The sequence below is a fragment of the Seriola aureovittata genome, chromosome 14 (genome assembly GCF_021018895.1).
Source record: "Seriola aureovittata isolate HTS-2021-v1 ecotype China chromosome 14, ASM2101889v1, whole genome shotgun sequence".
Classification (NCBI taxonomy): Eukaryota; Metazoa; Chordata; class Actinopteri; order Carangiformes; family Carangidae; genus Seriola; species Seriola aureovittata.
This window is the reverse complement of record NC_079377.1, coordinates 9817701-9843149: the sequence shown is the minus strand read 5'-3', so window position 1 is coordinate 9843149 and position 25449 is coordinate 9817701. Positions and strand designations below refer to the sequence as shown.

At 42.0% G+C, this 25449-nt stretch overlaps 1 protein-coding gene across 1 annotated transcript in view; it reads left to right on the top strand.

Moving 5' to 3' along the window:
* The window catches only part of itga9 (integrin, alpha 9), a 47283-nt gene that overhangs the window by 12117 nt on the left and 9717 nt on the right, over positions 1-25449 (top strand). The window contains exons 11-20 of the mRNA XM_056396014.1: positions 910-1004; positions 1373-1463; positions 1775-1820; positions 1929-2083; positions 3637-3797; positions 19580-19732; positions 20592-20668; positions 21139-21286; positions 24887-24973; positions 25189-25268. Coding sequence (XP_056251989.1) covers positions 910-1004; positions 1373-1463; positions 1775-1820; positions 1929-2083; positions 3637-3797; positions 19580-19732; positions 20592-20668; positions 21139-21286; positions 24887-24973; positions 25189-25268 — 1093 coding nt within the window. The remainder of the gene's footprint in view (positions 1-909; positions 1005-1372; positions 1464-1774; positions 1821-1928; positions 2084-3636; positions 3798-19579; positions 19733-20591; positions 20669-21138; positions 21287-24886; positions 24974-25188; positions 25269-25449) is intronic.

Genomic DNA, 25449 nt, shown 5'->3' with positions numbered 1-25449 from the left:
CAGACATTTTGTTTCGATTACCCCGCGGCGAGCGGCGGGGATGTGTAGAAGATATTTCCCTCTCTCGCCCTTCTGTGCACAGATTCATCCAGACGCAAACCAAATTATCCTCACACAGAGACATACATTTACGCTGTCTGTTCCCCTGCCGGCTCCACTTGGCGTCTGTCTCACACTCGAGGCTGGGAGCTGCTGCCTGGTTTCATCTCTGTGTGAGATACGCCTCGAGGCTTGCAGCCTGGCACAGTGTGTGTGTGTGTGTGTGTGTGTGTGTGTGTGCGTGGAGAGAAAAGATGGCAGCTGGGAAGTATAACTCATCCTGTAACTCGTCTCTCTGGGAGTGTCGAAAGAGCCAGACTTGCTCGCTGACTGACAATGTTATTTACAACGTAGCAGCTACCATTTCATTTGAAAGAACTACTGTAGAAATCATAATATACATTTGGTTTCACAAAAAAAAAAACAAAAGAGTGGTATAATTTAACTTCTACATAATGAGTTAATCATATTTACAACAAAAAAAAAGTGCCATTTCTGCTTTGGTATGCAGCACCACATGGCACAGAAACGTTTTGGTTTATAAAAAGAAAGTTTATATATGGACTTTGTGTGGAAATGGCATAAGGAGAGGTTGTTTCAGTGCTCTCGCCAGCACTTTATAGTCTTGTTTCCACTTTCTCAGAGGTCGCACAAGTTTTTATGGCCACTAACAACACTTAATTGTCTATTAAGAGTCCTACTGTAACAACTTGTTTCCCTTGCACTGGCCCAGCTGAAAGTAAACAGAGGGTTAATGAAAGCTTTTGTACACATTCACAAACACACACACACACAGTCATGTATGTGCTCATTCATTCCTATTCCAGCTTTTACACAGAAACACTTTTTGTCCTCCATTTGTCTCTTCAGATGTAGCCATAGGGGCCCCTAAAGAGGATGACTATGGAGGAGCTGTTTATATCTACCATGGGGATGCTACAGGGATCATCAGCAAATACTCCATGGTAAGATATCTCCTAGTGTCAGACAACATGCCAACACCATATAGTTTTTTTGTTTTTTAATGGTAAGCAAAGGAATATCGTATTTTTCCAGTGTTCTAGTGGAACGCTGCACACTTGCCTGTTTACAGATTAAACAAACAAGAATTTAGAGGTGTATGTTTGAGCTCTGGAGTTAGCTGAGCTAGCTGTTTCCCCCTGTTTACAGTCTTAATGCCAAGCTAAGCTACCAAATGTGGTACTTACTACAAGTCTGTAAAAGCAAAGATTATTCATCTATGAAAAACAAACACGGAGCAAAAACATATTACACAATGTGCTTTTCCATGTTGGCTCACATGTTATTTGAAGGCTGGTATCATCTGTTACAGAAACTGTCTGGGCGCAGTGTAAACCCTGGCCTGCAGATGTTTGGCCAGTCAATCTCTGGCAACGTGGACATGGATAGCAATGGTTACACAGGTAGGCCTACAGGAAAATGAACTAAAAACGCATCAAATGGAAAAGGCTCAGATTATGAAATGTTTGGTTTCACACCCTCGTGGATTTAGGCTCTCGCTCTCTTGCAATAGCAGCGTTTCAGCCTCGTGATAGAGGCATCTTGTTTACTGCATTCCTCAGCTGACATTCAGACTTAGCCAGCATGACAGTTCGAGACCTCTGTGCATTGTTTGCAGGTGTACAGAGTGCTGTCAGCAGATGATGCTCTAATATTATATCTTCCTTGTGGCTTTTTTTTTTTTTAATCAATCATGCTTATTTTTTTGTTGCAGATGTCACTATTGGAGCTTTCATGGCAGATAGTGTGGTGCTGCTGAGGTGAGTGACTGGATCAATATCTCTGACACAGCAGTGTTTTCTTTTTTATTTCTGAATTGTTTTGATGTCTGATCTCTCCCCGGCACGTGTCGCTTGATGTGGCTGTAGGTCCCGGCCTGTCATCACAGTGGATGTCTCCATCTTCCTGCCCGTCTCCATCAACATCTCTGTGCCACAGTGCCACGAGGGCCACCACAACCTAAACTGCTTCAACGTCACGGTCTGCATGCGCTTCCGGGGAAGACAGGTGCCTGGACAGATAGGTGAGGACAAATCCTGGCAAGAGAAACCGCTCAGTCCTTTATTAAAGAGTCTCCATATGAAACAAAAACATATCTCCACAATACACAAGATTAAGCTAGCTAAGTAGAGAAGAGCAACAATTTGAACTATCTGTCAGCGACCAGTGCCAGTGGCCAAGCAGTGAGTGAGCAAGTGAGTTTCGTGAGTCTGGTTAAAAGTGAATCTCAAAAACCAGAAATCTCAGCAAGCATCTTACTCAAACCCTTGCAGATATATTACATATTATCAGGAAGTGAAATTCATACTCCATGAACTTTAAGTGGTCTTTTTAGTGAGGAAAATTTGTAAACATGATCATGCTGAGCAATTCTCCCCATGCTTGGAGACAGCCAGTGCGGTCAGCCTTTGGCCCGCGGCTGACTGTCAGTGCTTGCGGCCGATGGTTTACCCTTCAGCCGTTGCTAACTGGCTCTTAGGTGCGGTGCCTGTTGAGGGCTGAGGTGCAGCCCTGTTTCAGTGTTTGGGTGGGGTCATTCGTGCCCCCCCCCCCTCCCCAGGGGAGCAGGAGCCCTGTAGTTACATAATGACTACATCCTGAGCCGCAGGAATAAAGCGTCTCTGTTTAGTCGTCTGGCGAGCACCATGGAAAGTGCAGCACCATGTGTTTGGTGACTCCTGTAATGAAACCTTCCTTTGCCTCCTCTGGAGTGAGCTCATGGCGTTCCCTCTGTTGGACGGAAGAAACAGTAGGCTTTGGTCCGACTGGGGTGTGTTTGCCACCCCTCCCACTGTTTTACCAGTATGACACCCTCTTGAAGCAATTACTACAGACTGAGGCTGATTCATTCAGAGGAATGGATTTTAAATGGCCAGAGGCCCATATATGGTTTTCTCGGAAACATTGGTAATGTTTGACTTCATGCTTATGATTTCTCAATTCATTAGACTGGAAGTGTCTCAATGTCACTAAAGCCAGGGGTGGGACCAGCAGGAATGTTGTTATTGAGATGTTTTCTTTCACAGCAATACTAGTTCTGCCCCACCAGCTGGAAAATTAATTTCCTTTTTTGAATAAATAATCCTTGTCTGCTCACCTTAAGATACAGAAAATTCTGCACAAAAAGCCTATTTTTACATGTAAGTTCAGTCCAGCATGAGCTAACATTAATAAATCAGCTTATACTTCATAGCTCTTCTTCACGTTTTTGCTGATGAAAGAAATATTTGATCTAAATTCTCTTTGTCCAGTCTCTAGATGAAACTGAAACTCATGATTATACAAATCTAAAAGTCTCATCTAAATTACTGCTTTTATGATGCAACATTGAACAAAGGCCACTTGTTGAATTAAAGTAATATCAGATGATTTTCCTTTCAAACTTTCGAACTTTCAAACATGTTCCCATCTTCCCTCTGACTCACATCAAACTGTCTGCAGTAAGAGGTCATTTATTTATGTTTTGATGGAACCAAACCCTGCATGTACTCAAAGTGTTTCCCAAGATTATCTTTAGTGGATGAACCACCTCTGTCAGTGCATGTCATGTGTGACAGTGTTTCTGTCTCTTCTCAGAGCTGCTGTACAACCTGACAGCTGATGTGGATAAGCGACAGAAGAGCCAGCCTTCCCGGGTTTACTTCATTCAGGGCGGATCTCAGATCAGCCAGATGAGCCATCAGCTCAGCCTGGACGTCAACAGGGAGGAGTGCCAGCGCTACACTGCCTACGTTAAGGTAAGTTTGGATCTTCTGGCCCTACTGCTGGTGCTTTAAGTCTTGTGCTGCTCATGTCCTCAGCTGCACTCTCAGTTACTTTCCCATGACCCCATGAGTACTCTCACCCTGCAGTGCTGATTTGTGATATGTCGTATTTGCTTATATGGCCTGTTTTCCTTCTTCATTTATTTATGTAGTTTTTGGTTGGAGCATCAGAGTCTGTACGTTTCCATCTAAAAATGTTTAGACAGATCAAAGCAAGAGAAAAATGAAAATGTCAAGATAAAGGAAGCCCCGTCACACATATCACAGCGATGTGAGAGCTCTGGCTGCTGTAGCTGCAGGCTATGGATCAGCAGGCATCTGCTGGGAAGCTATTTGTGTCGCCCAGCTGGGTCAGGTTAAAGGTAACAGTAAGGCGCTTGATGGTTCGTGAAGCCATGCTGCTCAAGTGTGCGTGTGCAGAAAGTGACAGAAACAGGAAACAGAGTCTCCTTTGTCATTGCATAGTAACTCTATTGTGTTCCTCTGTGATTTAGTAGTGTAGCCAGGGAGAGGGTCCTTATCCTGAGGGCACCATTTTTTTTTCCCCTCCTCTAATACAGAGGCCCACTGCAGGCCTGTAAATTTCACTGGCGTTCTCAACAGTGCTCTCCAGGCACTTTCTTCATGGGAGGCTGAGCTGCTGACTAAGGGGGGGGGGGCTGTCATTACCATGCCTGCCTCTCTTCCTTCAACCAGTCACACTATAATGAGTGTATGTCACACAGAGTGGTTGTGGCAGTAAGCTATTTTATTTATCACAACACACACATCACAGCCACCAATGGGTATTCAGTTAATTCTGGTGTTTGTTTATCCAGGCTCTTCATTAAATCCGGATAGTGTTGTGCAAGAACATTTCAAATTTTAATTTTCACTTCTCTTTTTCTAACTTACAACACACCGAACATTAACAGTAGAGTTTGTCATCTAAAGCAGTGTTTCCGCCCAAAGTAAAGTTGACATTTCAACATGTAACCAAACACCCTCAGTTTTGTGGGTGGGCGAGTGAATTATCAGGCATCTCTGTCTGTCTGTGAGATAAACACACTTATGCTTTAAGTGCCATCCATCAGGCCAGATGTTAAACTCAGGGACGAGCCGTATTTTACAGCTCTGTTGGTTAGTGGAGGTCCTAATGTTGGTGGATAATTAGACTTGTTGTTAAAGGAATAGGTCAGTTTTTGGGAAATATATTTATTAGCTTTCATGAAGGGAGTTAGATAAGGAGATCAATACCCCTTTCACGTCCGTCTGTTCATTATTAAGCTGGAGCCAGTAGATGGTTATCTTAGCTTAGCATGAAGACTTGAAACTGGGGCATTAGCCAGCCTGGCCCTGTCCAAAGGTAGAAAAGTTTTAGAAGGGGTTATGTGCTGTAACTTCTGCAAACTGTCTTCATTTTTTGAGTGAATGAGATATAATGTGATAATTAGTGACCTTTAAAGTTTCCAGCAAGTGTACTTTTTTACCTTAGTACAAAGACAGGCTAGTTGTTTCCCCATGTTTCCAGTCTTCATGCTAAGCTGCTAAACTGTCAACTGGCTGGATCAAATATGAAGAATCGATTTTGTCATCTAACGCTATGCGAGAAAGCAAATAAGAGTATCTACCAAAATGATGCGCTATTTCTATAAGTGTCTTTTGGGGTGACTTCACATGGATAACATTACATCGTCGCTCTGTAGGAGTATTTGGATTGGCTTGACTGAGGTGTGAAGTGCGGCGTCGTTGACACTGCAGCTGTGTGGATTATTATTGTTTCACTATATGTATCCACAAATTCCACCTGCTCAGCAGCAAAAGGCAAAAGTGAGCTTCCCAGAGCTGCTGAAAAGCCACACAGGATGGTGAAGGTGTGGTGCCCAAATTACAACCTTACCAGACTGTTTACGGGATGAACGACTTGTATATGTATGAAGAGTAAAAGGGACAAAGATTACGACCTATAACTGTCTCATCATACAGTACGTGTTTGTCCTAAACTTGAGCGAGGAGTTGAGGAATCACCATAATCAGAGTTGATCTGTCTCCGCTCTAAGAGAGGGTCTAGTCTGCTTGACTGATCGCATCGTTTATCTTCCTCATGTGTCTGCCCGCATGAGCCAGTCCTCCCGTTCCCCAGAAGAGGAATGCTAATGGCAACCAGCTGGTTGCCCAACAACATCCTCAAGGGTGTTTGGGGGGGGGGGGGGGGGGGAGAGATTACACCCCCCACCCCACCTTTCTCTCAGCTATAACATACAGTGAAAACACAGGGCTGGGGATATAGCATCACAGCAGGGTGCTGGGCTGCTGTTGTGTCAACTGGAGCTGCGTGCTGGCGCTGCTGATGGAAAACCCTCACGTCAGGGTTGATTGCTCAAGCCCTGATGCGTGAGGGCCGGTGGAAGCAGGCCATGAGCTATTCTGAGCCACTCTCACGTTTGTAAAAACTCTGACCATCTGTCGACCCCGTTTGTTGACTTTAAAAATTAAACAACTTTTAAAGGACCTCAGTTAACGGCAAGGTTTAATAACGCACTGTTAAAGTTGAATTTGCTCTGCGTAATGTACATGAAGCAACAGGATGCTGGACTTTCCCCATCTGAAATCAAGTTAAAAAAAAAAAAAGACGCTGGACCGGCCACTCAGTAAATCATGTAGTACTGAGAACACAAGTTCATAACAGGAGTTATTCAGAGAGCACAGAGTACAGAAGCTAATAGTTCAATCCTAACATTTTTTTTCTGTAATTCTCTCTGAAATTATGCAACACTTTCACGTTGATCATTTTAAACATGTTTTCATTGGCATCGACTGACAGCATACCAGCCCTCCAGATGGACTTTGTTTGGTTATTTTTAGCTAAATAAACACCATGCAGGCTTTTCCTTCAGTTGTACCTCGCATTAGGGAGGGAAAGCAGTTCCTAGCAGTGATGACTGATGAATGATCGGGGCTCAGATCAGACCAGAGGTGCAGTGCGTGAGATGGAAATGAGTCATTTAACAAGAGAACCACTAACTTTAAGCGGAAATTCTTCAGTTGTATGTGTTGTGTTAAGTCATTTTGCCCTGTCGGCATGTGGAGTAGTCTCTCTTCTTTTTGTGCAAGCCAGAGCACTTGTAGTGAAATAGTTTGAAGGTTTGGAGTGTTATTCATGTGCAAATGGACACGGCCTCAGTAATTACATTTTATTACAGCGGCAGCACCGACAGAAATCTGGAACAGTGCAAATTCTTATGAGACAGATAACTGACTTTTTACATGCAGACATTTTTTTTTTTTTTTACTGTTCACTACCCTACTGGTATCTTCTGTATGTGCGTATGATAATGGATATTTATACCATCCGTACAGCATGGTATATATGTATACATGCCATCCATAAAGCCATGATGCTAGCATTAATAAAAAACAAAACAAAACAAATGAAGTGACACCGGTATTCAGATCATGTTCTGTGCTTTGTTTATCTATGTATGCCTGCCATATGTTGAGTGGAGTGCATCAGTGTCTGTAGATTTAAAGTGCAACAGGTGTAATGTCAACATTACATTGAGATATATGTCTAACTTTAAACTATAAAGCATTCATTATTCACTGTGTCACATGCTATGTGGTTGTAGGCTGGCCTTTACTGCTCACTATGCCATGATTTATTGCTTGTCATCGTAAACATGTTTTGAGTATTGCTTTGGTAGATGTTCTGCGCTTCTTCCTTGATCACAACTAGTGGCATGTTTACATCTTTGGCGAGTCATCCATCGTCATATGCGTGGTTGGACTCCAGCAGTCCCGTCACAAGGCGCACGTGAGCCTTGAAATCATGCCAATAGCCGCTTCCATTTGTGGTCATGAGTGGTATTGTGCAGCGCTGTAGGTTCAGCGCAGTCTCCGAGGAGGAGCTAAAATAGGCAGCGAGAGCCCTGCCTGTAACAGTTGTCTGTTTAATTTAGCTCGTAAAGTATCCTGCTCACTTTCCTCTGGCCTATATTCCACTGAGTATGTGGCCTATATCTTATGCCCCCCTAACATTTGCTTGGCACCACTGGAGTATTTAAAGCTCCATCAAATTTCATTCTAAAGACTGGCTGCTGTTATTTGGGCATCTGCAGTATAAACATCTAACTGCCAAGGTTAAATGCACTGAGGCCATCTCCAGTCTCCAGTTGCTTATTACTGAATGGAAAAACCAGATTATAAAAGCATGTTAATGCATGAGATTTTCAGACCGGGTAGATGGACTGATGATGGTCTATGAGGTTAAAGAAGGAGCCAGGAACTCGTCTGTGTGTCTGTTTGTTTGTTAGCGTCACATCTCATTTCTACCAATCTGTCTTTGACATGCTGTATTTTGTTAGAAAACAAAGCCTGAAAGCCAAATGATAAACCAACAAACTGCAGCTTTACAACTTAGAGGATAAATTTCTTAGTGGGGGTTTGTATTCTGATGCATTATCAGGTTCACTTCTAAAATAAAACACGCTGCCTGTATCCACAAATGGCTGATTTCTGAAATTAGGCACAAGCAGAACGGTAAAGTCCCAACAGCCAATAGTAGAACTGATATGATCAGTCAGTTTATACATAAGTTGTTAATCTACAACGATGATAAGTTATTAATTAAAGCTTCCAGCTAAGTATTGATAACTAGTATTTTACAAATTAGATTTTTTTATTTGATGAACTTGGGCACTACCACTGATACGTGAACATGAACAAAAATGGGTTATTTTGCCTACAAAGAAAAGAGTGATGTAATCGTTGTATGACACCTGCAACACAGACAGCTGCAGCAACTCAACTGATTAATCAAGAAAATAATCATTTATATTGTTGACAGTAAAATTATTGTTATTTGCAGCTTTAGTCAGTTTAATTTGATTGACCAGAAAAGGCTTCAGAGGTTCATTATTGACACTGGCCCAAGTCTCAAACTGTTTTTACAGACATTTCGCTGGTTGCCTTACCTTGTTGTATCTGTGGCAGACAGTGAGATGAGGCTCAAAGAATGTAACTTCATCCCAGAAGATCTGGACAATCAAAGTGACGTAAAAGAAAGATGCTGTGATGCACTTTTCTGTGATTGATGGCTTACTTGACAGTGTTTGAAATGCCTTATGCAGTTAAGCCCACTAATCTGTTCCTCAAAGTAAGCCAAAACAAATGTGAAAAATCATTTGCACTCACTGTTTGACCCAATTCTGCTCTCCGCAGACAAACAGGAAACTCTGGGGAGTAAAGCAAAGCAGGAGATCCTGTCGCTGCATCCCTAAGAGTCTCCAGCTAAACAAAGTCCCAGAGCCTCAACACTGTCTGGCACGTGGAAACACCAGAGCTGGGCCACCGCCACAATGCCTGTTTTGTTTGCCTCTTTTACAGTTCAATAGAAACGTGCAATTCCCCTGATGCCGTTGCCCCGGTTTCATTTACCTCAGGCCAAGAGATCTGATACAATGAAAGCGTATAGCAAGAAGGTAATCAAACCCAGCTGTTTCTATTACACATGGCAGCAAGTCAAGCACCTATTTATAAAGAATATCATGAAAAAAAAAATACTACAGCAGTGCGCTGCAATAATATATCAAGTGGAAAATGTCATAGACACTGTTGCATAAAATAAGTTGAGCTGAATCCTTTTTCCGTGAGAATTAGTGATAACATTTACTGGATTCTGAAAAAGAGCTATTCAGGTTAATTTTAGCTCAGGGTAATATTTTGGTCAGGATTTCCCTACATGGTCATGCCAGAGTGAACATTAGACACTTCTTCTCCAGGCTTGTTTTGGGAGTGCATGACTTACAGACTTTTGTTACAGTAAAACAAGTTACATTGCCCATGTACTTCTTCTCATGCGTGTGTATTTAAGATATAAGTGAGCTATTATTTTTGGTATGGCTGCTCATTAGTCCTACCCTGTGTTGTTGCCATAGTGAATCCATCGTTGATACTCATATCAAGACGGCACAAATTTGATGATTTGTTGATTTTGGCAGCTAGGCATGCTGGGTAGAATGTTTCCGCAGTCTTTTGGCCGCGTTTCTGCCACACAGTGCCATTGCAAGGCAGCGTAATGGGTGGCCAAGTCTGACCACAATGAAAGAGTTTCTCTTGCCATGTTTCCCGCTTCCACTGCAGAGGAAACGTGCATGCGAGTGTTCAGTGTGAACTCGCGCTTGCGTGCACAGTCAGAACGTCATGATGCGATGGTGCCTGTGCTTCACCAACCAGGATACAACAAAAGGCTGCTTCATCACTTTGCATCTTCTTGACACTTCCTTAACTTCCTGGCGGTGATGCCGTCATCATTTCCCATTACTTGACCCGTTTGTTAATATTAGTGTATATTCCTGATGCGGTGGCGTCAGCATCAAAATTCTGCTTCCTGTATAAATGGGCAAGATCCGTCACAAAGGAAGCAAAACAAATGTATACAGCAGACATTTGTTTATGTGCGGCAGTGACTCTAACCTGCCCTCATTTGACTAATTTGTGCTGCAAGTTTTGTCTTAAACGCCTCCAACAATAACAGTCATGTAAAAGTGCTCCAGGGTTTGTGCACAGTGACGAAATCAGCTGCAGGAAGCATCTGGAGACCTCCTCTCTCACCAGGATGGAATAGACTCAAGCTCACAAACACAGTGAACTCCATAAAAAAAAAAAAAAAAAGAGCTGCTCCTTCTTGCTGGCATGTCATCTATCAGCTGGTGGGTTTCTCCTGAGAGTGAAATGCAAATTTTCAATAAAAGCTTGTAATGACAAGACATGACATGAGAAATCAGCAGCTGTGAACTGTTGTAAATGAATCCTTATTCTTTCACTGTTCTTCTTTAATTAACTGAGTGAGAGTAAAGATAACAAGCATCCTGTTTATGTAGAAGGAGTATGTATCAGGATGTTAAGCGAAGTTAATCTCTCAAACACCGGAAGTCTTCAGATGCTTGCTGTTTTTTCTAAATGGCAACAAAATTCAGTAATGTAATTCTGATGCTTTTAGTTTAATAACTTTAGGAATAAAACACCATCTGTGTCTGAAATCTCTCCATATTTGCTGCCTAGGACACTATCTTCACCCCCTGCCATTATATTTGAGTGTCTGAAATCATTGTGATATTTCTTATTATTTGTAGTAGCACTATTAGTTGTCTTCCCATTATTGCCTTAAACATAAAACTGATTTAAACAGTGACTAAGTCCACCTTGTTCATGTTTGATTCTCAAACCACTGAGCTGCTTCCTTAAAAGGACCTCATCTGGATTCTTCTTTTTTTTTTTTTCAGCAAAAGGTTTGTTTTGCTTCTTAGGAGAGCTTTGCATGTGTCCTTGTGGTGACTCCACACTCATCAGTCAGGTTACAATAGAGATCAGCGAGGGGTTAAAGGTAGATAGACATGATGATGACGGGAGCCCTGGGTCAAGAATTTGGAAAATGAAGAGGCTGTAATACAGGACCGTTTAGACTAATTTACTGCTCCTGAATTTCTAGGGCTCAACTTTACAGCTTTAGGGTCATTTCAAGAGTGTAGACTGTTGTAATTCTCTCAAATGAGATGCAGTAATAAGACTGAAAATAGCACAGAAGCAAATAATGTGTTGAGAGTATCACAATGTGGGAGCAGAGTGGAGAGGAACTGAGATATGAGACGTCCGTGTATTTATAGGTGGCTGGCTGGATTTCTTTTTTTTTTTTTAGACCCAGATATTACACTGATATAGTTATAGTTAGAGTTGGCGTTAAATCAAGTTGTTGTTGATAGACTGTAGTAAAAATAACACGCTGATGAATTTGGTATGTTTGAGCAGTAAACCTACTCCATCTGCCAATTTCCACCGGGGAAATGAGGCACCTTTCTCTCCTCCTTTATAAATCCCAGCTGTGGTTTTAACTGTCCAAGGGTCAAATGTTGAATGCCTTCTTCATGATGCATGTGAGACCATAAAAGTTTCCTGCAATTTGTGTTTACGTGAACATTGTTTTAAAAAGCAATAAATTCAATACACTTGGATCCTCCGAGGCGTAAGAGACGTATATATATCTCCTTATCTGCACCCATGGGATCTTTATGGAACGGAGAGTCGTTTTACTGAAAGTCTCAAGCAAAGAGGGGTGTGTGTGTGTGTGTGTGTGTGTGTGTGTGTTTGTTTGTGTGGTCCAGATTGTGAACATTGGTGTGTGAGACGAGGATTTTGAATAACAGTCAGTGTGTACTTCTGCAAATAAATGTTTTACGTGCGTGATGCGTTGAGAGCAACATGGTATTTATTGGTATTTATTCACGACGCGGCCTCATGCATGACAGTACAGATGGTATACGTTTCCTGTCAGTTACGTGACGGTGCTCCTCTGTTTTCGCCAGGAGGAAATATGTGTTTGCTCATGGGAGACGTTTCAACACACTGGCGTATCTAGCAACACTCAGTCTTGCTAAAGGTTAGGATTTGGTTGAGTTATGTTTTCACAGAAACAGCATACTAAAAATTGTACAAAGGATTCTTTTAGTTTACAGAGGTCTGTCTTTGAAAATATACAGCAGCATTTCTTTGTGTTGTTTCTCTTGTATCCTATTTTTCTTCGCGGCAGTGAAGGTAGAGGGGAGGCATTCAAGTGTTTGATGTTTGTCGTAAATATCAAACTGGACACAAATCAGGGAAAAAGTGAAAAAAAATGAGACAGTAATGATTTAAACATGGAGGGAGGGTAAGAACGGGGAATGGGGGAGATTTAGAAATGAAGAACAAAATATTATTCTACATTCAAACGTTATGACTCCATGACCATGTGACAGACTCACACTTTCACTGTACTAACAATTCTGATGTTAAAATACACCCCTGTCCTCATTTTTCCATCCGGTCCAAATGCCACAATGATGAGTGAAGGGGTTTTAATTTATTTGTGCAAAAATTCATTGTAGGCAAGACCAGTCCACTATTTACTGAAAGCATGATTTACTCCTAATTACCGTGAGTGTACAGCCTGGTAAATCCACACATTTGTTTTCATTTCTAACCAAATTATCTTAATAAGCAGAACCATCCCTGGCTTAGCTCTCAGTAATAAGAACATATTTGCCTTTGGTACTAGGCACAGTGTTCAGCAACTCTGGGCTCTCTGCTGTGCGCACGTCTGAAATGCTCCGTCAGTTCAGTTTGTTTTCTGGGCAACAGTTTGTTTTTATGCACAACAGGTTGTGGAGTGTGTGAAGTGTGTGATTTATCAGGTTGGTGTGTGAGGCTGGACAGACATCTGAGAATCACAGCATCTATTACTAACATCAGACAGACTGAATCATTTTTCCAGCGGTCGGAGTAAACATGGCTACATGTTGAATGAACCATTTTCAAAGGCATACTCCATTTATTTGGTATGACTGGTAATATGGCATTTTCACATTAGTCAGAATTATTTGGTTTGGACAGGATGAAGGGATTAAAGTATTTGTCGACTTGTATCATTTTTTCCAGACTTGCTATTAAGAACATTATTACTTAAATAGATTCATGTCCTTTTTTTCAGACAAGACATCTTGCTTAATAATCTATATTTCCATATCATAACACAATATCAAATGACAGGGTGGAAACAATGTGACAAAGTGAAAGGAGTCGCTTATAGTGATGAACCTACAGAGACTGATTACCTCATTTACCGCTCATTGTTTAGCAGTTCACCTAAACAACTTTGCTTGTCTGGTTCAAACACACTGTATCTTGTCAGCACCAATCAGCAGTGAGCAGACTAAGTTAGCGACCAGGTGGTGAACACAGTGGAGCATTCAGCAGCTAGAGAGCCTAATATTTCCCTCAGGACTTGGTGAAGACCAAAACCAGAGCTAAAAGAAGAGTGAATATTGGACTTGAATTAATGAGTTGGACACAGCTGTTTCACAACTTGTTTCTGCTGCTACCAAGTGGCCAAAAAAATCAGTTATTGCAGATTTATAGCTACACTGATGATGTGTTGATGTTTTTGCAATGGATCAGATAACTTCATGTGATTTGAAAGGAGTCACTAGTGATAAACCCACAGGGAATTATAAAGCTTCTTTGCAGTTTTGTTTAGCACCTTTGAGCTCACTGTTTTGATTTTACGGCCTGCAACTTTACAGTTTTGTCGTTGCCATTTCCACCCTCAGCAGGCAGCTCTTTTCAGTCACAAAGCTTGGATAAACCCACCGTATTGTGCCACATGTGAAGGACCAAATAGCAGACAGACAGTGTGAACACAATGGAATAACTAGATATTCCCCTCAGGAGTTGTTAGCCCTTAGCAATCAGCTGTCAGAGTTGGTGGAGACCAAAATAGAGCTAGTAGGAGAGTTAGTGAACCATAGGTGGCCAGAAACATGATTCCAAATGAATGCTAATGTTGCTTGGTGTCAATTGGATGTGTAGATATGACATTTAACTATTGAATATGATAAATATGAATATGTAACTATTCACTTACAGGTTCGCAAACTCAGCTTTATAAGGTGATCAGAGTTGGGTTAATAGCTTGTTCTGCTGCCTCTAAATGTAAAAAAAGAATGATACTGAAATAACACCAGCTAATCCTATATGATAAAAACATATGTAAAGTGACAAAAAAATACAAGATCTATTTAACTAAAACTTACAAGAGGCAGAAAAACACTGCCTCTTGAGTGTTTTTCTGAGGCAGAAAAACACTCAGAAAAACACTCATTTGAAATGACAGGCCAAAGAGCGCACAATAATGGATGCAGGAACTGAAGGGAAGGCGCATTTAAAGTAACAAAACAACAGGAGGAAAAGGACATAAACAACAGGACAAAATGACCAGATTTAGATTCTGCACTGCACACGTCCTCACTCAGGAGTCCTTGACATTGTCTTTGAAGGAAGGTATTCATGTGTTATTACTGATTGTATGCCCTGGCAACAGCAGTGAAGTGAGGAGCTGCACCTTTGGGGGTTTTAGCAGAATGTAAAGGGTGTTCACAGCAGATAAATCAAGTAAGATGTGATCAAACCAAAAAGAATTGAGTTAAATATGAAGATGGACCATGTGATTTATTAATAGATCGCTAATCTTCTGTTTTATGAATTGCAGTTTTTTTTTTATTTTAAGAAGCTATGGTGACAAAGCAGATACAGACTCTGATCATTCTGCCACAACACATGTTGTGAAAGATTTAGGAGCATTAGGACAGAGTGAAGCAGTTCATAGCTGACTTCTCCAAAAAGGTTTCTAAGCAAAACAACTGGATGACACTCTTTCCTACTCCTATACAGTTTGTTATTTCTAGGCTTCCCAACATCTGCTAACCTATTGTGAGATGAGCAGCTGCTAAAGTTTGACCTGTAGTCGATCTGGCGGAGGGTTACACACTTAACATTTCAGTAATAGACTCACTTCTAGACTTTTTTCAAAGACGAGCTGAGATAAACTGCTTGAGTGCGTGTCTGCCGTTTGCTGCAGACATTACTGTAAATTCTTCCAATTTCAAGTTGTCTCCCTTTGTCTCAGTATACACACATAACCCTAACCTTTGACAGGCTGAATCCATTCATCACTTAACTAAAAAGCTTTTAAGATTCCCTGGAGTTTAGCCCTTGAATGAAATGGCCTCAACCTGCAAGTCGTCCAAACAGCCATTGACCTAAAAAGGAGAGCTGTGTGCGCGTTTCGCTCACGAGTTAATAAAGACTTCCCACGGCCGGGCTTAGGCTATATGCTTTTGAGGGAACGGTTTGGCTGAGAGAGAGGCTCTTGCGCATTTCAGCCAAGCATGAGGCGTTTAAACTGAGGATCAGAGCCTCTTGCAGCCTTACGTCACCCTCCCCGCACCCACCACGGCGGAGCTGCTCTGTGAGCATGAAGAGGGCAACTTGGTGCGTTGCCATCCTGTTGATCAGATTAGCATGTTAGAATCAGAGCTTGCAGCACTGAAGTGCAGCTCAAGTACAGCTCAGCTACAGTTCAGGTTGACATCTATAAACTATGTTCAACTAAGTCAGGTTCATTCATTCAGCCGCAGTTTCTATGTTGCTTAAACATGCAAGCATAAATTGTAGGAAAAAAGTCATACAGGCAGCTTAGAGGGAAATCAAGGGGAAAGAATGGTTGGTAAGGGGGTGAGTTATTCTCTGCTGCACTAAATGAATGTGTCCTGAGTGTGAACATAAATATGGAGATAGTGTATTGGCAGAAACCTTGTTCTGCAAAGAGAGGGTGTTGTGAAAGTGTAGGTGAAGGTTTGATTCCCAGTTGTTTTCTTTCAAAACACGCAGAGTGGCAAGCTGTCCTCTTTCCTGTGAGTTAACTATATGAATATGCATACTGGGAGGAAGAGTGTGTATCAAGTGTGTCATAAAAGATCCGCACTGCCGTGACATGCAGATTTTGGTCCTATATAGTTGAGAATTTACAGTTTCCAAAGTATGGTGGGAACTGCTGGAAAACAGCTGCTTCCCACTGAGTTTGCTGGCATCTCTACAGTATGACTGGAACCATTAATAAGTAATTTTGTCCATGGGATGATGAGAGGGTTCAGACTGTTTTTAGGTGATCCATCTAATCTACCTTTTTTATTGGCAGTATTTCCTACTCTAGGGACAATGTAAAAAAAAAAAAGAAACCATTCAATCAAAAATCCTTCAACAATCACACTATGTGTAAAATTTCACTTTTGCATGTGTCAGATAGAAATAAATGACCCGAACCTGATGAATGGGGCTGAAAGAATCACGTACACCGCACTAATGACATCAACATTATAAACCCCGCCCACAAAGCTCTGATTGGTCAATTGTTTCTCAACAGTTTCTCAAAAACAATTGCAGTGCTTTTACTGTGTTCTACTTTGTGAAAAAACAGTTGAAGTGTTTATCTGTGACATGCTAAACCACAGTGTGACTGAGCGCAAGTAGAAAAGTCGGTCAAAAGTCATTAAGTCGGCAAACTGGCTCATTAGCTTACTATAGCCATCATCAGCTACTGGCCAAGGCTTTTGCAGCAAAACCCCCTGACTATATTAAACTGAGCGAGGGTGTGTTTTATTGCTCATGAGTTCAGCTTTTTGTAACAGTATGTCAGAGGAAGAATGTTTTTTTTTTTTTTCTTTCAAATGCCATACACTATTGAAACCTCCTGTTTCATATCTCCACTTTCATTGTAATGTTCTTTAAATAAAATAAATCCCAGACTTGCTGTATCTGATCTGAGATCAGATAGAGCAGCCTTTATGTTTGCATGAGGATTTACACAGTGGAGGCCTTTAAGTCGAGAACGACCTGTCACAAGTTTTCTCTTGTAAACTTGCCGTCATGTAAGGAACAGTTGTTGGGTTTCTCTCCATAAAATTATAGGTAGCAGGCAGTTAACACGAGCCGGTGTCCTTCTCAGCTGGAGCTCAGGAACTCCTCTGTTCCATAAATACAGGAATTAAAAGCAGGGTCAGGAGGGAGTAAATGACCGGACCAGGGGCGTGGATTTGGGTGGGGCAATTGGCAGCATTGATCAAGGGATAATAAAAGCTTAGGCCAAGTGTTACTGAACAGCCTCTGGCAATTCTAATCTAAGCTTTCTGTGAGTCTTGGGAGCTCTCCAGTTAGTTAACAGTCTGTAGGCCTGTGCTTCTAGAAGAAAGTCATCCTGTATCTGCACAATAATAGATCCCTTCATGCACAATAATAGATCCCTCCACAGCACACTACTGTAATGGAAAGATTATGCCTATTTACTTGCACATAAAAGTCTCTCTTAAAGCATGAGATTGTGCAAAAACACAGCTTTTCATTTCAAGTCATTATGTCCCCCAGTTCTCCTGTGGCTTGTGAAAATGTGAGATAAGCGGTGGGAGTTTGGGGCTGGAGACCCAAGCAGTGAACTCCCAGGGGGTCAGTTCACTCAGAGGCCAGAGGACAGGGGCCATTTCAAGCTTTCTGCGTTAATGGCTACTGAGGCCGAGGGCTTTGCCAGTGCCTTACATTGTATACACCACCACTCGTCCAGCACTGACTACCACACTGTGTCATGTTACCTCCCAGCTGAGCCGGCCTACTCTTAGAACAACACCGTCTCTGTACCTCCAATGAGGCATGAATTGTACACCAGGGATGGATGTGAGGTCAAAGTCTTTTTTGTCATCTGCGTTACCCTGCCTTATTTGAGCAGGGCTACTGTGGTGTAGTGGATAGTGCCGGAACCAAAATCCGTATAAATGAAAGAATTACAACCCTTAAAAACTCACTTAGGTACAGTGTGACAAAGATTAGCTTGCTTTAAGTAGTGCAGATGCGTGAGCTCACTGCTAAGAGTGTTCAGTATTACAAAGCCGTACAAATCTTTATACTGTCCTCGATACCAGATCTGGTACGCACATGCTGCCATCAACACTTCCTGTACATGGCGAGCTGCAGCCCGTACACAGGGGAATGCTGCTAGCGTAGCATAAATGCTTTTTCCCTGGCTCCACTTTTCAAATATGATTTTTTGTTTGTTTGTTTTGGGTCTTATGTGATAGTAAATTAAATACCTTTGGGTTTTGAACTGATGGTTGCACAAAACAATTTGAAGATGTCAGCTTGGGTTTTGGAAAGTTTCATAAATGAACAAATGAGTTGATAAAGCAAGAAAATAAATAAAATGCTATTTCCAGCCCTATTTTCAACCGCCAACTGTAGAGCCAACCAGATAATGACAGAAAATCGCTACAAATTCTTTGATATTATCAGCAAAGCCACGTTTTTATCTGTGTCCAGCACCATTTCCCAAGTGAGCCCCAAATCTTCTGTTTTTGTCTGTTCACGTCCTGCACTAACGGTTGCTCTTTCCTGCTGTAACTCTCTCACTGCTGATGAGTTGGGTGGGTTCTGCACTGCTGTTGCCTAATGTGTCCAAAGCCCAGACCGGCCCTGCCCGAGGAAAGAGGATGGGTGGGTGGACACTGGAAAAAGGTCTGATAATGGACAAAAGAGAGAAAGCGCAAAAGAACGAGTGGCCTAAGTGACCACCGGAAAACACAGGAGACCCCTTTGTGTTTATATTGTGGGTTCGGCTCCGTGTTGGTAGACATCAGCTTGGAAAAGGGACGCAGGTTGCCTATGCGTGTGTTTTTGCTGCAGTTTTTAGACATTAAGACGAGAGTCAGACACACCAAGCCTTCAAAGAGCTGAGCGTGGCTATAATGGACAGAAGAGATGAAAAAGCAACATCAGTATCTGCTTTTCCCATGTATGTCTTTCAGCGCTGTCATCTAATGAAGATATGGGATTTGATCGCATTTAGCTCTGTTTTCATTCTGTCTGCATTGTTTCCAAACCCGGTGCCAAATTAAACACTTCTTTTGTGGTCTCAGATGGACCCGCCAGAAACGAAAAGATAGCTCTCAGAGGCAGAGCCAGCAGGTTTTAAAGAAAGAGGTCTTCATGTTCACTTTGCTGAAAACATTTAGTGGTGGCCCTGTTATTACTACTTTCAGCAAAATGACAGAAAAGAAATATATTGATCAGAGATTAAGGTGATCTTGTGGTTTACCGGTCTACTTACATCTGCATACAACCATGGGGATCTTTTGCTCAGTGATTACAGTGATAACATTATATCCACACTGTATAAAGTTCTGATAATCTGCAGTGTGTTCAGTCTTTGCTCCAGACGTCAGTTAGAGAAATATGTTAAATTACCATAATCATCCGGGCTGTTACGTGCCAGTTCTTGCTTTGAGGTTAAAATTAATTCTAACAGATTTGTGTCTATGGTCGGGCAAAATTCTTTGCAATAGCCTTGTGCTTTATTGTCTCTATAGAAAGATGTGAAGGACGTGTTCACGGCCATCACGTTCGAGGTGGCCTACAGCCTGGGGAAGCATGTGCTGACGGGACACCAGGAGCGAGACCTGCCCGCGCTCACTCCGGTGCTACGATGGAGGAAAGGAAACAAGATCGCAGTGAGGAATGAGGTAAAAAAAAAAAAAGGATTAATATGATATCAAATGGAGCTGCTGAAGGTCTCAGGGCATCTCATTTTCATTTTCATCACTGGAAAAAAAAGACGGTTTAAAAAAAAAAGTGCGTAGAGTGAAAAGATCATGATTATTCTCCTGTTGAAGCCGCTTTCGATCTCATTTTTTATTTACCGTATCATCCTGCACTTTTATAGATAGTGCAGTTTCATGCAAGTTGCAACAGTGTTTGTTTTATGTCAATCTTGCTCTCGTGTCAAGAGGAACACAATTATTCTCTAGCAGTTCTGATTCTGATACAGTTAATTTCCTTTTTTTTCCTGATTTGACTGAGGTGAAATTCTTCTCACACCTGACATAAGGACCACAGAAGGAATGAAGGAAATAGCTCAAATTGAAGTTATAATGATTTGGTGTTAGTTACCAGCTTATTATTTTCTGTGTTAGCTTTTCTTGAGTGGAGTCCAAAAAGACTGATTCATTTATTTTCTTTGCAACCACCTCTAACCTGCCCCACATGTGTTTCTCCACTGTCTGCACTTCTTGAAAAAGTGAGGGATTTGCATCTTTCAGCACCTACAGAATCCATTTATCTGAAACTCACTGAACTTCAACGCTCGAACTTAAGTTTCCTTTCATGATTTAGCCTCAAACCAAAGCTCATCCTCTGACTAATTAAAATAGAGATCAGACAGAGTAAAGACTTCAGGCCCTCCTGGATAAAAAAAAAAAAATCTCCTGGATAGCTCCAACAGCAACACAACACTGCCCCCTAGTCTGAATATGAAGTCAGTGTGTTCAGTGCATGGACAGCATGAGGTCATATCAACTGTGTACTTTACTGTTTCCTCTTCAGACTTGGTTTGAGAAGAACTGCCTGTCAGACGACTGCGCTGCAGACCTGAGGCTTCACGGGAAGCTGTTGCTTTCTGGGTAAAAACTTTCAACTTCACAGTTTAGATTCCTTCCCCGTCTTTGCCTTTTCCTCCTGTACTGAGGAAGCAAGCTGACGTCATAGGCCATGTGGGTGTGGGTAGTGGAACCATGACGCATGCTTGGAGGATATCCATATGTTTTTCCATAGTTAGGGAGTTCCCTCTCTTTTTATTGTGTGTCATCTGCTCTCTGTGCATTTAGTGACAGTTTAGGTCTGTCATGGTAACCAGTTGTCATTTTTCTTTCTTGTGTATATTTGTTCTTCTGCAGAAACAATCACATACTCTATTTTAAGGGCTCTCCTCTTTGTTTACTTATTTTACAGTAAAAATTTCGAAATAAAACAAACTTACTTCCCTTGTTAATATAAATCTTCGCTCACTGTTCCTCCCTGTAACATCCCACAGTTGTTATGAGAAGTTTTATTTATTTTCTTAAATACATTGTTTACTTTATGTTCCCATCAGGGTGCATAGTAAGCCACATTTGGCCCTCGGGGGAGTGAAGAACGTCTCCTTGAACCTGACCATCTCTAACGCCGGAGACGACGCCTACGACACCAACATCTACTTCAACTTCTCCAGAGAAGTTTTCTACATCAATTTTTGGCAGAAGGTTTGTTGTGGCTCCTGGAGAATCTGTTGCTTATTTACTCAGGTGTTCATGTTTATCTCTAAAATCTGGTGGGGGGGTCTGAGGTTGAAATGATACACATAGCCATATTTTACACGCACATATCAGCTGAATATCGTCAGTTTTCCACTGAGATGTACATTTTCTCAGAGACGGTTTATTTAAAAAGACTGATGATGTGTCAGGAGCTCAGTCTAAACAGTGAAGCGTACAAAAAGACAGACCTGCGTGAACTTAAAGCTTCGACTGAGCCATAAATGCAGCCCTGTAGATGAAAGGATGAAGAGCCCCAGCAGCAGCAGCAGCAGCAGCAGCAGCTGTCCCGTCTCACAGGGCAGCTCCTCTGGCTGACCTGTCATTTTTTGAATCATTCAAGACAGACGCACCATGTCAACAACATATGAGCTGTTTTCATGAGAACAAATCACATACTTCATACTGCCTCACGCTTGATTTATGCACCATTCAAATTGTTTCATTATTCAGTGTCAAAAGACTCCCATAAGGCCGTGCTGAACGGGGTAAATGCAGCTTTGCAAAGGATAATGACTGAGGGTTAATGGAGGTATTGATCAGACCTGCCCCTCACGCTCTTTGACCTGTAACAGAAAACTATTTCAGCATCCTGTTAAAGAAATATCTACCCACTGCCATCCCACATTAAACCTGAGAGATTTTCCTTGCGACCCCACAGTATGTGGATGGATTTCACAGCAGCCACCTCTGCCTCCGCTCACGTCTGTTCGCTCACTTGTCGCAAAGAACACGGCAGGTCCGCTCACAGCTGAGAGAGACGCCACGTCAGACGGAGCGCAGGATCAGCATCCATCAGGAAGGCTTTTCCCCCTCAAGACGGACCTTATGTTTATCCACCAGCTGGGTTTTTTTAAACCTGTGATGGATAAGACCGTCTCTGTAAAGCACCAAAGCCGTGGCATGATTTAAAACCCCCCAACAAAGCAGAAATTGAATTTAAATGGAATAATGCTGCAGGCAACTATTAGAAAAACAGTGTTTCAGTTTCAGTTTCATAGCTAATCTAATGAACCGGGCTGACATTAAGTATCAGGTTCCCGGCAGCAACAGGGCCTCATATTGTTTGGGAACCTGATAAGTCAGGATGGCCTGCTGCACAAAAGGGAACAGGAAGTGAAGAGTATGAAGAGATGACAAAGAGGCCACTGAGCAGATTTACTGCCGTATGCTCTTTGAGACATTTGTAATTACTGCAGGAGAAGTCTGAGGTGAGAAAGTTTCTCTCAATCCTCCCCTACGGCTTTGTCTCCAGTGAGCAAAGCGCGGATGTGTACTCCCCTCATATTTAAGAGTGGGGTGTGTTATCTGTGTTGTTCTTGCAACACAAGCTGTCAGAGAGCCGTCGAGGTGAATTGGTTTCAGGAGCGCTGCCTCCCCTCCCGCGGGACACAGAGACTGCTGCGCCGGCTTCTGTGTTTTCTTTTTTTATCTCTCAAATGTTTATAGTAGTCTGTGTTTTTTTTTTTAAGGGCAGAGGTGTAGCAGATGTTTGCACATCACATTTCTGGCAGTTACAATATTAAAACACTGCTCACATGTTAATGTGGCAGTTTGCAGATTTAATGCACTTAAATCTGAAACTTCAGTATTATATTATAGTTGTGTTTATTGAAATGGGCTCATTATCTCAACTCAACCACTCTGAAAGGGACCTTCTTCCGTAATGAGTACTTTTACTTTTAATACATTTTGCTTGTCACACTTCTGTTTACTGAATTTACATTTTAAACGCCGGACTTGTAAACTGAGATCTCACCATGATCCTGTGATCATGGTGAGATATTACCGCTTTCACTTGAATGAAGGATCTGAATATTTCTTCCACCGCTGACTTCTAGTGATTTAAACGTTGGAAGAAATGAGCATCGTGGTGAAGAGCCCAGAAATTGGGAATGCAACAGAGAAATGTGTGAGGCTGTGAATTTCAGCGGACCTTTCAAGAGAATATATGAACCTCTGGTTTTCTTGGCTGTGAAACGCAGCTTTGCACATGCCACGAAAGCCAAAGGTAGCTCGTCATATAGAGAGTACGAAGGAGGCGATGACAGTGGTTTGGAAGAGGTAGACCAAAGTAAGGCCAAATGTACAAATATCAGTGCATCTTACAAATTGGATGGAGGTGTAAAGATACATGCAGAACATGCAGAACCGCGGGCCTCCTGTGTAACGTCATCCTCACTGACATACAGCTCCAGTAGAGGCTTCAGCTGACACTAAAGCAGGGTAAACAATCACGGTGATATTTAATGGTCCTGCCACTTGTGAAAATCTCAGCATGTATTTGTTCGTGACAGGGAAAGAACAGAGAAAGTAAGCAAAGAGGAAGAAAGTGAAGAAGTGCTGAACAAACAGACTCTGTCGTTTGGAGGCCCGGCACACCATATGTCTGAGTGCTCTGCTCTCTCTCAAGGGCTGCCAGGTGGGTGATGGGTAAACAGGCTGACTTCCCCAATCCTGCCCAGCCCCACGGGACAGGCAGTGTTTGCACAGCAGCATGGAGGAATACAGGAAATAGAGGAAATTCCATCATTGCCAGTTGTTCTGGGGTCTCTCACCCCTTCTCACCCCCACAGAGCCGGCTCTAGTCTCCATGTAAAAGGCAACAGTGCTTATTTAAGCTGACTTAATGAAGATTGAGGGCACAGCCACACCCCAGACTGACACTGGGAATCTGCTGAATAAGGGGAATGGGAGTGTGGATGATATGTGGATGGTTATATACCTTTAAATATGTCAGCAGAGACACAACCTTCACGCCTCTTTTCTTTATCACATTTGGAAACATGTCATAAACACAGGCTCGAACCGGGCAGCAGAACAAGCATGCAGATATTTTGTATGACTTACTTTAAGCCCCCTGCTAAATCTTCCAGAAGCACTAGTCTCCTTTTTTTCTTTTTTCTATTTTTTTTTTGTCATAACTGTGAAGTATCTCTGCCGTCTTTCATGCTCCTAGCACACAAGCTCGGCTGACAGACTCTCACTGAACTCCGGCTAAAAGAATTCTTACTCCTCATAGGGTCAAGGCCCGAGTGTTTACACAGCGCAGCCGGTGAAGCTCCATATTGTTTAGACAAGCTTCCAAACACACAGCCTGGAGGCTGTCCAATTACCCACCCGCTAAGATGTGTGTGTGTGTGCCATCACCACTTTGTACATTCTTCATTTAACCTAATTTGGAACTTAAATAAGACACGAGAATCTATTCTTTTACATATATCGTCTTTTTCTAACAATGAACTTTGCACATACTGTAAATGTTGGCAGGTGTGTGTCTGTGATTGTGTTTTTAAAGCTGCAGCAGACTTTTTATCATGCATATGTAGTAAATTACATTATCGATGATATTTTCATTAATGTTACCATTCAGCCATTGCAGATGCTTTTTGCCTGTGAACTTATCTAAACTGATTGTTCCCTGTCACAGTCTGTGTCTCCTTGACTCTGTCTTCCTCTTTGTGTCTCCATGAGTGTCACCCACTCTGTCTCCAGTCTGTCTGTCTTTATCACTCCCTCTCACTCCCGTGTCTATCTGTCTTTTTGCAGGAAGAGAAGGGTATTTCCTGTGAGCTTGTTGATTTGGACTTCCTCAAATGCAGCGTGGGATTTCCCTTCATGAGAGCACAGACTAAGGTAGCGCCGAGCAACATGGAACTAAATTCACTATGTCAAAATTTCTGAGTAAAGCGCAGTGTGTGGGTGTGCAGAAGGTGGTTGTGTTTTGGCATTTTTGCATGAAAAAAAAAAAAAATGCAGCATCTCACAGCAAACATACTGTGTCACATGGAAAACAGTTTCATGTTTGAGAGTGCAGTCAGTGACATTCTGGTTTGTCTTTTTCTCTTCAGTATCATTTTGCAGTGATTTTTGACACAAGTCAGCTCTCTGGGGTGAATGACACATTGCAGTTCTTAGTTCAAGCAAAAAGGTAAGTATTAAGGGTCACATTTCAGTTCATACCTAACAATATTTTAATGAGGGTTTCCTATGAATTAGAATGCAGATTTATACTCATAAATGTGTCTACCTTTATGCCCCATAGAGTAAATATGGTTTTCATTGGTGTTTGTAGAATTCAATCCTGTGCTCAAAATTAAAAATGTCTGAAT